Source organism: Temnothorax americanus, unplaced genomic scaffold (assembly GCF_048541705.1).
Source record: "Temnothorax americanus isolate GAGA-0224 unplaced genomic scaffold, ASM4854170v1 Scaffold24, whole genome shotgun sequence".
Taxonomy (NCBI): domain Eukaryota; kingdom Metazoa; phylum Arthropoda; class Insecta; order Hymenoptera; family Formicidae; genus Temnothorax; species Temnothorax americanus.
The window spans coordinates 48568-63687 of NW_027509381.1; the positions used below are offsets into that span (position 1 = coordinate 48568).

The 15120-nt window shown below is 35.2% G+C and overlaps 2 protein-coding genes across 4 annotated transcripts; both read right to left on the reverse strand.

Moving 5' to 3' along the window:
• Positions 1-2898: 2898 nt before the first annotated feature.
• Atpsync (ATP synthase, subunit C) lies at positions 2899-6749 on the reverse strand. 3 transcript variants are annotated; one of them, XM_077408517.1, is made up of 5 exons: positions 6509-6749; positions 5896-5989; positions 5648-5749; positions 4849-4954; positions 2899-3623 (listed from the first exon to the last, which is right to left on the reverse strand). In XM_077408517.1, exons 2-5 carry the CDS (start codon positions 5938-5940, stop codon positions 3460-3462), a joined length of 417 nt encoding a protein of 138 aa, XP_077264643.1. In that variant the 5' UTR covers positions 5941-5989; positions 6509-6749; the 3' UTR covers positions 2899-3459. The 3 variants fall into 3 exon arrangements, with proteins under 3 accessions (XP_077264643.1, XP_077264642.1, XP_077264644.1); XM_077408516.1 differs by having other exon boundaries at positions 6537-6748; XM_077408518.1 differs by lacking the exon at positions 6509-6749 and adding an exon at positions 6085-6232.
• A 2217-nt stretch (positions 6750-8966) lies between these two features.
• On the reverse strand, positions 8967-12402 carry LOC143898793 (mitochondrial glutathione transporter SLC25A40). The gene is made up of 7 exons (XM_077408514.1): positions 12141-12402; positions 11587-11753; positions 10941-11075; positions 10657-10819; positions 10345-10547; positions 10176-10257; positions 8967-9270 (listed from the first exon to the last, which is right to left on the reverse strand). Exons 1-7 carry the CDS (start codon positions 12259-12261, stop codon positions 9023-9025), a joined length of 1119 nt encoding a protein of 372 aa, XP_077264640.1. The 5' UTR covers positions 12262-12402; the 3' UTR covers positions 8967-9022.
• Between the last annotated feature and the right edge of the window lie 2718 nt (positions 12403-15120).

Genomic DNA, 15120 nt, shown 5'->3' on the forward strand with positions numbered 1-15120 from the left:
GTTCTCCGGTGGCAGTTGTGCTCAACTCAGACTCACGGAGTAATGATATGGTTGACAACTACTTCCGTGCGTAAAAGTCTGAAACTCGTCTAGCCGCGCAGCTTTACTCGATCTGGCAAATTTTTGTTCCGTTTCCATTTCTCCAATACCAATCATAAATGAGTACGTTCTACTTGTTTATTAAGCATTTTAAAAGTAAATAATAATGAATCATAAAGAAAAAATATTAAATAACTTGATTTAAATAACGTTGCCCATAAGATCTTGACGTTCTCTACTTAACCTATATGTCGCAGCGGTAGCAACGTTGCCAAGTCTCGCAGTGATCTCTCCCTCTTTCTGCCTCCGAGCAGACAAAAAATATGTCCGATAGTGTTCTTTAGACGACTATTTCTCAAAAATAAATACCGCTTGCTATATCGAACTTTATTGTCACACGTTACTAATAATATGAGGCATCTTATACTATTTTTTTTTAAAAATTCTAAGAAAACTGTACTTATTATTCATTAAAATGTCCGTGTCGAGAGAGCTCAACATAGGGATCCCGTGTTAAAAATCGGAACTTTAAAGCTGAATATCTCGAATTTTAGTACCGCAAAGGGCATTGAATAAAACGCCTACGTATAAAATGCGTTTAATTAAAAATATACTGAAAGTTTAAAAAAATAATCGGAACTTTGAAGCTGAATATCTCGAATTTTAGTACCGCAAGGGGCATTGAATAAAACGCCTACGTATAAAACGCGTTTAATTAAACATATACTGAAAGTTTAAGAAAAATTCTAAGAAAACGATTTTGCCGGTGAACGTCCTTAAGATGGAAGCACATAAAATTGCAGGAGCCATGAGCAGAAAGCAGAAGCCATACGCGCATGCGCTATGGTATCCGTAAAAGCTCTAACCGATACCATCGCGCATGCGCATAGTTATGGTAGCATGCGCATGCGCTGCCGAACCATAGTTACAATAGGCGGCCGATAGTGAAATGATTAATTTGTTATTTTTTCAATAAAAATGCAATAAATCATTAAAATTATGATGGAGCAATAAGGAGCAATGAAGGAGCAATCGTTCTATGCCCTATAAAGTTGCATAGTTATTATAAATATGTTTTTCAATAAAAATTAGAAATTTTTCGTTTTTATTAAATATCTCAAAAAATAATAATCTTAAAAGGGGAACAATCGTCGATTCTGAGGGAGCAATTAGGGAGCAATCATTTGAGCTATAGTAAATTAAAAAATATAAACTTGCAGCGCCAACTTATTTCCGGTCTTGAAAGCTCGATCAACACTTTTCTTTAGCTTATCGTCACTCATCTGCAGAATTTGACCTGACAAAAATCTGAATGAGGTTTTTCTTTTTTATGACAACGCACGGTCCCACACCAGTCTGCGAATGAGAGAGGCAATTGCTAAACTGCAATAAACTGTTCTTCCTCATCTTTCTCAATACATACGTTTACGCGAGCGTTACTTCTGTAGTAACTTACGATATATCACTCGTTTACGCGAAGGAATTATCGTAAGTTACTACAGAAGTAAACGCTCGCGTAAACGTAGTAGTAGTAGTAGTAGTAGTAACAGACTTTTGCATAACGCTAATGTGCGTAAGCATAGGAAAATTGATTGGTCTATTTCCTTATGCATATATGTATATAGACCAATCAATTTTCTTATGCTTACGCATTATGCGTTATGCAAAAGTCTAGCTGTGCTCCCCGCTGAACTAAGAAAAAAAGAGATTAAAGAGAGATAAGATTAAATTAAGATTAATTTTATGTTCGTGTTTTGTTGTATAATTGTAATTTAGAAAATGTAAAATTTAAAATGCCGTAATACAAAGCATTCTGATAGCATATTTATTAAATATCTGATATTTAATTTTTATAAGAATGTATTTGTAGATTCCGATAAAACAGAAAGTAATTAAAAAAGCGTTGTAAGTGGTATGTATGTGCGCATACACGTTACTTAATTGTATACATATGTATTATTTAATAACTCTTTATTCTTTAATAACTCCGTTAAATAGGATATGGATTGTATGTACACGACTGTAATAAAAATATATGTATTTAAAATTAGAATAAAATACTTTGTAAAATATACATGCGCACTATCCTCTTCTAATACTACTAAAAAAACAGTTATTTCGTTTATGGTATCATAATTTACTTCTTTTTTTCATTACTTTCATTTTTAAATATATTGAATTATTATCTTAGAACAGTTCAAGCAAGACAAAATACGTTTCCGAGATCCAGGGGGCTAGATTAGACTTCCCTGTTGAAAAAGCTCGATTAAAACCATTAGAAAATCTTATTCAGTCTAATAAGATTGAATTGTGTTTTTGAACTTGCATTTTTCATTAAAACATAATTACTCTCAAATCGGTTGTACTTTGTACTATTGCAACAGCATATTCTTAAGACCAAATCAAGTCAAAAAGTCCTGTACCACTTTTTCCTCTGACAAACAATTATCGAGATATCGTAAGCTAAATATTGAAAAAGTTACCAACTTTTCCTTGAATATCTCGAAAAGTATTAGGCAAATAAAAAAGTTCCAGACAAAAGATGTTTGAATTAATTAATAGAAACTGATACAATAAAAAATGGGTGCTTTATTTAAAAAATTTGACTTTTGGGGCCCAGTAGGGCTCAGCACGAACCCCGGACCAAAAATCTAATAAGATCGTCTATTAGCCCTCTTTGAACCCTCCACTTTTATCTGAAACATTTTTCTTTAAAATGTATTGTTCAAGAGATATTCGAGGTGGGCAATGTGGGCACTTAAAATGGTTCACCCTGTATATTTATGTCTTCGAACACGAAGGACCAACAGAAAAGGAAGTAGCAATAGCAAACAAGTATATAGGTAGAAAAGTCTATGGTTTCACGACAAAGATGTTTATTCGGTATTACTGTACAGTTTTTCTTCTTTTCTCGTCAAGAATTACTTCCATAACGTGCGTACACGGCAGCACAACAATGAATTCTTTGGATGACAAAAAGATCATCAAAAAATGTACTGTCACATAGGACACTCTAACAGAGTACATACGTGCGTGTATGCGGGTGACTGTGTCGCTTTTTTTGTAATTTTAACTTTCAATTTCTTATTCATTCGTTACAATGAAATCCATTATTTCATAACAATGTGAGTTATACGCTACATGAGACAGTAGGCCATGAAATAATTATAAACAAGCTGAAGGCTTAGACAGAGTCACAGACGGTCCGCACAATGATGTGTTACAGTTTTAATCATTTCTTGTTCATTGTCGCGCCGTCGCGCCCTGCCAAACCATAAAAAATCCGAGCTTCTCTAATGATTTCATGGCATCCCGCGCAACCAGACAGTCGCCGCCTTTCCCACATAGAGTCAGACGACGTTGCCTTGGCAGTGACGCACTAAAAACTATATCAGCAGTATCTTATGCGGATATCGTAACTTAAAAGGCGAATAGGAGCAGGAAAGCCATCATAAGACAAAATAGACCCATGGCCTCGGACAAGGCAAAGCCTAAGATGGCATACGAGAATAGTTGTTGCTTCAAGGAAGGATTCCTGGCGTAGCCAATGATCAGTGAACCGAATACGGATCCAATTCCAGCACCTGGAATACCAATTCATCGACTATTACAGAACGGATACTGTCCCTTATATAAAGTGAACATTTTATTAAGAGTACCGGTGATTGTGCCAAATATATACTGTATATACAATGCATTATATAATAATCTACACGTATTTTACTTAATAAAATATTAGAACGTAAATCGAATAGTTAAATGTTTTCTTAAGAATCACATGCAGAGGGTAAAATTGTATCTTGTAGTCAATATCACTTCCATGAGAAGGGATGTGTTCCAGGGAGTGGATTCAAAAGGCAAATAGTATAAGGAACGCTATCATCAGACAAAAGAGGCCCATTGCTTCAGATAACGCAAATCCAAGGATAGCGTAGTTGAAAACTTGCTGTTTCAGGGAGGGATTACGTGCGTAACCAATTATTAAGGATCCAAAAACCAAACCAATACCAACTCCTATAATACATAATTTCTTCAAATAACAAATTAAAATGGGATGACATACATGATTTAATAAATTTATATTTTATTAGTTCTACAAAACTTGTTTATGCTCCATTTAAAAAAAAGACAATCTATAACATTTCTATAACAGCTTGATCATCCTAATATAAATAGTAAAAATATATATAAAATAATAAATGTCAATATATTGCAAATCATAAAGGAATGTATAAAATGTAACATTAACAATGATGTAATCAATTTTTAATCCCGTCATTTAAAAGAGAATTATTTTAATTCTAGGATTTTTATAAACTCTACAAGTAATCAAATCATGTTATTGAAAACATGTGTAAATAAAAAATTAGTAAAAAAAATTAGTAAATATAGAATTATATTACATAATGGAGATTTTTACAACCAATTCAAATTATTCATTAAATATGCGTCTTTTTGTTGCGAATCCAGTAAGTGAGAAAATTCCACCGTGCACATTCTTGCGAGTCTGAACCCAGCACACATAAATCGAATAATTTTTACTCTATATTCTTTAGTTTACGTTTAAAACTCTTTAGTTACATTTTAAAGTATTTTCTTCCAATCGTTTCCCTTCTTTTAAATTTTATATGCTAAACTATAAAATTTTTTATCATTGACATAGTCAGTGACGCGCAGAGAATAAATTAACAGATTTATTATTGTACAAATTCTATCATTACTATATGTTTTACTATCCAGTTTTTTATGCTGTCATTGCAAAATGTTCTTTTATAATTAATAAATATATACTTTTGCAGAGATACATACCAGATCCTGCTACCCCTACGGTAGCAGCACCAGCACCAATAAACTTCGCAGCGGAATCGATGTCACGACTGACTGTGGAAGTTTGGAAGCTACGCACAATAGGTGACTGCACCAAAATATCATGTGAGTTAGATATTATCAATATCAATTTGTTACTTTTGAATATACATACATACATACATACATAAATACATACATATATATATTTTTTTTTTTAATAAAATAATTTTTTTTTAAAGTTTGTTTTATAATTTTATATTTAAATTTTTAGAAGCAAACTCTACATGAAAAATATATATAATATATATTTTTTAATACACAATGTAGCCTTCACCTTTTAACCAATCCTACCAACTAATAATTATTATAGAATATAATTAAAATACTTAATGAGATCAAATGATTTATTAATAGTAAATTGAAATAATTTAACAGACTGTCTCGAATACACATATTGCAAAATACCTAACAATTATAACTTACAAAATATTCAAATACTATCAATTTTTTTCATAAATTGATATCTAATTGACATCTAATTTTACCTAATATCCAATTAAAGCGTTCACGCTTAATCACAATAATACATAAATTATTGTGCAACCTTATTGATTGACTTTGATTGTTAAGACAAGCAATAGTGATCTATATTCTTTCTCATTAATAATAAAATACAAAATTTTGAAATTACTAACATTACAAGGCTCAAAATTTTTATTTCAAATGGTGACACTGGTCACTTATGTAACCTTGATCTCGAAAAGTTATGCAATGTATAGGGAGAAAAAAGGGCACTCACCAAACTGACGGGCGTCTGAATTTGATTCTGCTGTAAGTACTGGCTATGGCTAATTGCTGCACTGCTCAGTGGCCGCAGATAGGTCTTGGTGCCAGAGACCAGCTGTACCAGGGCAAAAAAAATGTGCAAGTATGAGAAAAGATGTGCAAGCACAGCGGAGGTTATTATATAATACACGCGCACGCAGATACTCTCGTCGCCAAATCGCTTACAGCTGAAATCTTACTCCTCATTTTCTTTTTACTCACGGTGGATTTAGCGATGGGCGCAATGAATCGGCTGCAGGCGTACATGATGACGTTTGCTGTGATGCGGTGTCTCGCAGGACGCTACGCAAGGTACCTGGAAAACGAAAATACACACGGTTACGGAAACCAGCAGCGCGACCTTCGAGTGTCATGAAGTAGTCGCGGACGAAATGATCGCGCGCGCCGTACAATCGTGAACTTGTCCGCTGTCGAGCGGAATATTACGTAACGCCTCCGCACGGTTGTAGCCGACAGATCATGAGTGAGCGAGTTTTTGGAGTCGGGACTCGTCTCGGGCCAATCTTGGATCAGCTTTGGACAAACACGCGAATGCCATATGTCGATGAATCTTGGCGGCGACGGCGACAACGACGAATGATGACGACAATTGCCGGGCGGCAAAACCGCACACGGCAGAAAATGGCCGCTCTCTCTTGGTCCATACAATTGACCGAAATAAAACACGACTGATTGAACGTACATTGGATTAACTAGATTTTTCCATAAATATCACGATAAAATGCACAAGACGCGAAGTTTTTCTCTCACGAGTCACGCGACTCACCGCGTTAATGACGAATGGACCGCAGATCGCGAGGCGATTCTTACTCACTTGCCAGGTAGCAGGCGACCGCACTTACCAAGAAGCAGTGTCGAAGAGAAGAGACGATGAGAGACGAGTAGTCAGCTAGTCAGTAGATGGATCCGACCCTTGGAATGTTGAGTCGAGTATGAGTGGAAGCGAGCGTGTGCAAAATGCCTGCAGGAGGGGACTGACCAACTGACTAATCTCGACCGCGACTACCGACGGAACGAACCGACTTCCGTGCGATGACCTATTCGCTGCTTCCGTACTCCGTACGTACCCCGACCACGTTTTATCGACCAACCGAATTTAACCGAGCGACCTCTCGTCCACCGTAAGCGGATCGGTGCAACGCAACTGCAAGCTCCGAAGTGCGTTAGATATCGAACGGCGTATGATCGACTCTCATAATTCTGCCTTTAAAATCATGATTGGTTCTCATAACATTAGAATTAGCGTCGCATCAAGAAAATAGAAGAAATACAGGTGAATTTACGAGTCGTCCTTTAATCTCTCTTTTGACTCTACATCCGTTGCGGTACAGCGTGAAGTCGTCATAGACGTGGGATTCTGTTCATTTTAGCTGAACTTCTTGCACGGTTCATCTTTTCTTTTTTTCTCTCCAATGTGGAAAGGAAAAGAAGAAAGATGAATTGTGCAAGAAGCTCAGCTAAAATGAACAAGCCTATTTGGGTGCTTTCCATAAAAGTGACACAATACTACGATAATTCTTTCGCGTAAACGGGATTTTCCTTCGCGTAAACGGGATTTTGTAGCAACTTACGATAATTTACTCTGCGTAAACGAGTGATATATCATAAGTTACTACAGAAGTAACGCTCGCGTAAACGTAGTAACAAGTCGACACAGCAGACGTCGTTCTATCTTTCTTAGTATTCAACGAGTAACAAAGATAGAACGAGACTTGTGTCGACTTGTGTCAGTAAATTATTACGTTTACGCGAGCGTTACTTCTGTATTAAGGTGGCTCTAAAGTGACATCGTTAGTCAATAATACAACTCACATAAAACTTGATAAAATACATTATGATTTTTCCTAAACATCTTATCTAAATAAAAATTATTAATATTGATAATTACTACGTTTACGCGAGCGTTACTTCTGTATTAACTTACGATAATTTACCCGTTTACGCGGAGTAAATTATCGTAAGTTACTACAAAATCCCGTTTACGCGAAGGAAAATCCCGTTTACGCAAAGGAATTATCGTAAGTTACTACAGAATTAACGCTTGCGTAAACGTAGTAAATGTTTCCATTGATTTTTATAAGTAGTTTATAAATTTATAATAACTATAAAAGGTCGATTGATTATATGTTGTCTCGATTTTTTCGCGTCAGTGCGCAAGTACTGTGTAGATAGTGTAGATCTAGCTGGATCTAGCAGCCGACTCGCCGTCTCCCTGCTGGCGTATATAACCTCTTAGCGTGTCCATGACATTTTACTTCCGTGACACGCACATGCATCATCACTTTCTCGATCAAATATTTCTTAAAAATCCATGGCAACACACAACCTTTCATATACCACTGGAAAGCTTGTGATTTCATCTTTCAGTATTCAGTTTTTTATTAACATTTCTAGTTTTTCTTAAAAGATATCATATCATTTCCGGCAAAAATTCAATAACCTCCCATAAGAGCTATGTTAAAAAGTGATTTTTTATATTGCTCGTTTGCAATAATTTACATGGCAACAAGGTCTCAAATTTTAAGAGATGGTTTATTATATGTTAAAGAACAACCTACCAAAGTTTTATTTATATTATTACTACGTTTACGCGAGCGTTACTTCTGTTGTAACTTACGATATATCACTCGTTTACGCGGAGTAAATTATCGCAAGTTACTACAAAATCCCGTTTACGCGAAGGAATTATCGTAAGTTACTACAGAAGTAAAGCTCGCGTAAACGTAGTATATGGCTAGTCTTTTAGTTTACCTTAGAGCCACCTTAACTTACTATGACTACGTTTACGCGAGCGTTACTTCTGTAGTAACTTACGATAATTCGTTCGCGTAAACGGGATTTTCCTTCGCGTAAACGGGATTTTGTAGTAACTTACGATAATTTACTCCGCGTAAACGGGTAAATTATCGTAAGTTACTACAGAAGTAACACTCGCGTAAACGTAGTATATAATTCACCCGTTTACGCGGAGTAAATTATCGTAAGTTACTACAAAATCCCGTTTACGCGAAGGAAAATCCCGTTTACGCGAAGGAATTATCGTAAGTTACTACAGAAGTAACGCTCGCGTAAACGTAGTAGCAGTTTGATTCACAAAAATACACTCGAACTCACTGATGAACCATATCGCATTTCAGCTCTTCACTGTATGTACATATAAGATGCAACAATATGATATCCTTTCTTTCTTAATTTTATGCAGAATAATCGATGGAAATTATAAAAATTATAATGTAAACTAATCTAAATTAATAACTATACAAAATTAAAGATTAAATTTGATATGTAACTTTATTGTAATTCTGTACATTTGCCTGTAGCAGGCATATCATTCTGTACTATTAGGTTTGTGTTGCAATAAATGTACGTCACGTTCAATTTCAAATTCAATAGCCTTCCTAGCATTGTACGATTGAAAGAAACGCTTGCCATGTTCGAAAGTTGCGATCATAATTGCACAGGCTGGGGCTACCTTCACCAAACGTGGCGTTAGTCCTGTGAATAAACCTTTCAATCCATTTTGATGATAGATTCTTTGTATTATAGTCCATGTAGTACTACTGCGAATAGGTTTATCTAAAAATTTATAATAAATTTTATATGATAAATTTTTATTTTAAGTGACATTAAATTCTGATATATACGAGGCGTGTTCGGAAAACAATAAAGATACATCGCATGTAGGCCGATAGCGATATTTGTTATGCGTATTATGACTAAACTGGTGTTGACCCTTCTGTTTTCTTCTCGCGTTTGTTAAGTAGTGCTAAACAAAGTATTGTTCGAGTAACACGTCTTTGAAATAGTGACACTGGTCTAGAATCCTGCCAAATGTGAGGTGCGTTCCGTTATACGTTTCCCTAACGCGAAAGGTGAGCGCTCTGCGAAAGTTCACAGACAAATTGTCGCTGTTTATGAGCGCTGTTTATGACGGAACGCACGGGAACGTCTCGTTTGGCCACGTTGCGATTGACCACAGCTACTCACAGCTCCCGGTGTCTGGAGTTTTTTCACTGGACCAGGGCTAATCAGATATTTTTATTTTAAATCAGCCAATTGACGACGTGGTCAATTGAGTCCCACTCAACGCACCTCGCATTTGGCGGGATTCTACATCGGCGCAGCTATTTCAAAAACGTGTTATTCAAACAATACTTTGTTTAGCACCTAATAAACGCGAGAAGAAAGCGGAAGGATCAAGGTCAACACCAGTTTAGTCATAATACGCATAACAAATATTCTTATCGGACTACATGCGATGTATCTTTACTTTCCGGACATGCCTCGTAGTACATGAGATAAATAATAAAATTTTCAGACACAACTGAATATAAGTAAGTGTGCTTAATTTTTAATCAACTTAATTGATATAAGTTCCGAAAAACTATGAAACTAGTAGATAAGAAGCAACAAATAATTTCGTGTGTGTGTGTGTGTGTGTGTGTGTGTGTGCGTGCGTGCGTGTGTGATTTTATATTTACCCGAATAAATTTCTTTTTCACCCATTTCGATTTGTCTGTGTGTTTTTACCACATCAAAGGGAATAGTGAAAAATGCTGCTATCTGCAATAATATTTACAATAGTATATTTTTACAGAATATATAGAATATTGTAATAATTAATTATATTTTTAATGATAAAATACATACAGAACCAGCTATAGCTCCTGCTGCCAGATTAAAAGTAAAAGTTTGTTGTGAGCTATACGAACTATATACTTTCTTTATAGTTTCATAATTTAACCAATATATAGCGCTAAAAGGAACGTCACGAAGAAGCGTTGAACTTAATCCCATCCATAAGCCAGAAATGCCACTGTATCTCACAACTGTTTTCAATGTCTGTGTTATTTCTAGAACATATAAAGCATACTTGAAATCATCAAAATTTTATATATATATCTCTCTCTCTCTCAACCATTATTATATTTGATTTGATATTATATTATTAATTTATCCTACCTGCATAACTTAGTTTCTGTGATTGCATTTTTGTTCTTATCAACTCCAATGGACTCACCAATGTTGCAGCCCAGATTCGTGCTGTGCTACCAGCTAACATAGGAATCCAAAAAGGTTGTTCCATATTAGTTCCCTTCTTTTTGAACTCCTTGTTGTATGTGTCCTAAAAAGATAATAATATTTTTAATACTGCATATTTTATCTAAAATTCCCAAGTATCTCATGTGTTATTAAATATATTAAAACTAAAAGAATTATAACAAAAATTCTAATACTTGAAATACCTTAAGATATAATCTTAACTGTTCGTATGAAACAAAGTATGCGACAGTTGCAGGTACAGCTAGAACAAGAGTAGGACTCAAACCACTCCATAATGATATCACACCTTCTGTTTTACTTATTTTTAGTAAAGCATCCTGAAGACAAATAAAAATTAATAAAAATAACAGACATTAACATATTGTACTAAGACTTATTTTTATATTATTTTTGTATAGGTATTGTATTATGACATCATACCTCATTGTATATTCATTATGATATCAGAAACGAATAATATGAAGCTTTTTCTTATATTTTTCGTTAAAATAAATTATTTTTCTGTATATACATATGAAAATATAGATTAAAATATATCAAACTTTTTTTTCTCTGTTTAAGTAAACATTTGTAATTTAATCAGCATGTATTCTTTACTTTTAACAGAATTAAATCTTACATCTTATCAACGTTTATAGTTATCTTAATATCCATGCCAGAAAAGTTTTTGATACACCTTATCAATCCATATTAAAAAATTATAGAAATGTCAATTTGGTTTGATATGTAATGAGAAAAAAAATTTTATGATTTTAGATTTCAAATATCATAACTTAATATAAAAATAGAAATCTTAAATTGTGTCATAATTATATAGTTGTCACGTACAACTGTCCCATTAAATTTTCCATTTCTTCTCATCCATTCAGGCATTTTACCATTGACACAAGGACACAAATGATCCATTAAACCATTGCAATATAAAAAACATTTATTTGAAAGCATTGCTTTCTGCTGTGTTTGAAGACGTATTTTTACTACGTCCAACGGAGTCACTAAAAATATCAGAAAAATATAAATATTCAAAATTTGATTTACAAAAGAAATGTGATTGCATAAGCAATCGAGAAATTAAAACAAAAATGTCACTTTTAAATAAAAACTAAAAGATGTATATTTTATTTCAAAGGGATATTTTATATGATAGGCAACATAAAATGCAATCTAACGATTTTCATGAGCTAACGATTTCCAAATAACATAACCTTTTGAAAATAAAGATAATACCCTTTTTAAGTATTAATTGTTTTATATAGAACCTATTTATATAAAAAATAATAAGCATTTTTATAAAATTATATAAATATATTACTGAGAAAACAAAAGCCCTAAATTATATTATTATCCAGTTATCATGTAGTATCGTTTGCGCACAAACTTACCAAATATTGATGTAATGAATGCACCAGTACAAGAAGCCACGATTTGTTGATATGGTCTAATACGAAATCTTGGATCGTCCACGTCAACGTTCGACAATACGGTGTCTAATTTATTCATCATAGAAGTGGCTTCACGGCTTCACTTCAATCAATTAACATACGAAGCTTTCCGGTGGAAACTCCAAAAACCAAATCATCGGCATGATATGTTGCAAGAACAAACAGACGGCATGTAGTATGTACATACACGTGACATATATCATGACACTCATGACAGGCTATTCGCTATTCGTTTAATGCGGGGAGCACACACTTCTGCACAATGCATAATGCGTAAGCATAAGAAAATTGATTGGTCCATACACATGTGCATAAGAAAACTGATTGGTCTATTTCCTTAAGGTCATTGCACGTAACAAAGTTTTAGTCATAATCGTAAGGCCGTAAGAAAATAGACCAATCACAGTCGATTATTCTCCTTGAGCTCGAAGAATAATCGAGTGTGATTGGTCTATTTTCTTACGGCCCTACGATTATGACTAAAACTTCGTTAAGGGTGCCTCCCCATGCAAGACAATCTCGGAAAACAGAATCTCGGAATCATTCTGATTGGTTAGTCCCATGAGACTATTGGCTAGCCATCAGAATGATTCCGAGATTCTTTTTTCCGAGATTCCGTCCTGCATGGGGGAGGCACCCTAAGGTGGAAGCACATAAAATTCAAAATTGCAGGAGCTATATGAGCATGAATGCAGAAGCCATATGCGCATGCGCTATCGTGTCTGCATACTGCCTATGGCTTCTGAATTTTCAATCTACATAAAAATACATAAGCATAGTATGTAGATTGAAAATTCAGAAGCCATAGGCACCTCTATGAAGTTGGCCGGACAACTTCAACGTATCGAACTTTCATTAATTGGAATTGATTGGTGGTCGTTTGGTGGTCTTTGGTAGTCTAGTCCGATCGTTTGGTGGTTAGTCGTTTTCCTGTAAAATGAAAATGAAATTTCCGGTGTGAAGTTAGCCGGACAATTTTTATTTTTCAACCAATTTAACTTTTTTATAGCTCATTCGACGCGGAATCGTTTGGTGGTCACAAATATAATCAGTAAAACGTTTGGTGGTCAACCGTTTTCCCAGAAAAAAGGAAAAACCGTATGCTCACGCCATTGGTCGTATGACTCTGTGCTATTAGTCAGAAAAATTGTATTTGTCACCCAAATTGACTTTGATAGGGCTCAAGGCCCGAACACATAGAAAAACTTAAGCAGTAAAACTCAAGCAGTAAGCAAATCAACCAATCACAGTCAAGAACTTAAGGCACGGCCCTAAGCGGTAGCGAATCCATACCGTTGATTTCTTACTGCTTAAGTTTAACTGCTTAAATTTTTTTATGTGCCAAGGCCCTCAATCGACGCGGAATCGTTTGGTGGTCACGAATATCGTAATTAAAACGTTTGGTGGTCAATGGTTTTCCTAAGAAATAGAAAGAACCGTACTCTCACGCCATTGGTCGCATGACTCCGTGACGTTGGCTCGGTAATTTGATGGATAAACATTATTTATTAATCAAATTGACTTTCATACGGCTCAATCGACGCGGAATTGTTTGGTGGTCACGAATATCGTCATTAAAACGTTTGGTGGTCAATGGTTTTCCTAAGATTAGTAATTGACGTTTACGAAAAGGTTATGTTTTCACATATGATTGGACACAAAATGGCGGACAAGAATACCTACTTTTTTAGGTTTAAGGGTCGGCAGGAGACCCATGGAGGATTCAACATTGCGTCCGATCACGTCCGATGTTCGACGTACGACGATCCGACATCCAATAACAGAATTTATTATTAGAGACAAAAATTTCCTATTGGATGTCGGATCGTCGTATGTATGTACGTCGAACATCGGACGCAGTGTGAATCCTCCACCAGGCAACTCACTCAGGTACATACATATGTACACTCAGGTGCACTTTATGCACTAAGTGCACGTTAAACTGCACTTTAACCCGTATTTTATTTATTATAAATTTTTAAGAGCAAAACTGCAAAATCGGGCTCTTTAGCGTACTACAGATAAGCTTACTGATTAAGAATATCCTAAATTGAATAAGATTCATTCGATATTTTGGCTAAAATATTGTTATTACGAATCCCGAACAAGATTTTAGCTAAAATATTGAATGAATCTTATTCAATTTAGGATATTCTTAATCAGTAAGCTCATCTATTTATAGTACGCTAAAGAACCCGATTTTGCATTTTTGCTCTTAAAAATTTATAGTAAATAAAATACGGACTCGCAGCCATTCGCAGCTAAGCCAACCCGACAGAGGTCTCCATTGGTCTCCATTGTGTCTCCTGGGTCATGTTCCAAAACTCACTCTAGTAACTCTAGTTAACTAAAATGCTATAGTGTATGTACAATACGTGACGTAAACTATAGATATTAGTTACCCAGAGTGAGTTTTGGATGGTTTTGGAACATGACCCTGCCGACTCTTCGACCGATTAGATTAAAATCACGTTGGTGAAACCGGGCCTCATCCTCCCAGTCTAGTACTACGTTTACGCGAGCGTTACTTTCGTAGTAACTTACGATAATTCCTTCGCGTAAACGAGATTTTCCTTCGCGTAAACGGGATTTTGTAGTAACTTGCGATAATTTACTCCGCGTAAACGTATGATATATCATAAGTTACTACAGAAGTAACGCTTGCGTAAACGTAGTATAGATGCGATGCGGTATGATGCGGTACGCATCTAATTACTACGTTTACGCGAGCGTTACTTCTGTAGTAACTTACGATAATTTACCCGTTTACGCGGCGTAAATTATCGTGAGTTACTACAAAATCCCGTTTACGCGAACGAATTATCGTAAATTACTACAGAAGTATAACGCTCGCGTAAACGTAGCGTACGTGAAAAGGAATAGACCCAAAAACTGTAGAATTGTGCCGCCCAGATAGCGC

Excerpts from the sequence above, each read along its gene's own strand:
- Atpsync (XM_077408517.1), bottom strand. The coding sequence starts at position 5,940 with ATGTACGCCTGCAGCCGATTCATTGCGCCCATCGCTAAATCCACC. Across the intron at positions 4,955-5,647 it reads TTCAGACGCCCGTCAGTTTG|TCACCTATTGTGCGTAGCTT; the intron begins GTGAGTGCCCTT and ends ATTTTGGTGCAG. Across the intron at positions 3,624-4,848 it reads CGTAGGGGTAGCAGGATCTG|GTGCTGGAATTGGATCCGTA; the intron begins GTATGTATCTCT and ends TTGGTATTCCAG.
- LOC143898793 (XM_077408514.1), bottom strand. The coding sequence starts at position 12,261 with ATGATGAATAAATTAGACACCGTATTGTCGAACGTTGACGTGGACGAT. Across the intron at positions 10,820-10,940 it reads AGTTAAGATTATATCTTAAG|GACACATACAACAAGGAGTT; the intron begins GTATTTCAAGTA and ends TTATCTTTTTAG. Across the intron at positions 10,258-10,344 it reads CAGGAGCTATAGCTGGTTCT|ATAGCAGCATTTTTCACTAT; the intron begins GTATGTATTTTA and ends ATATTATTGCAG.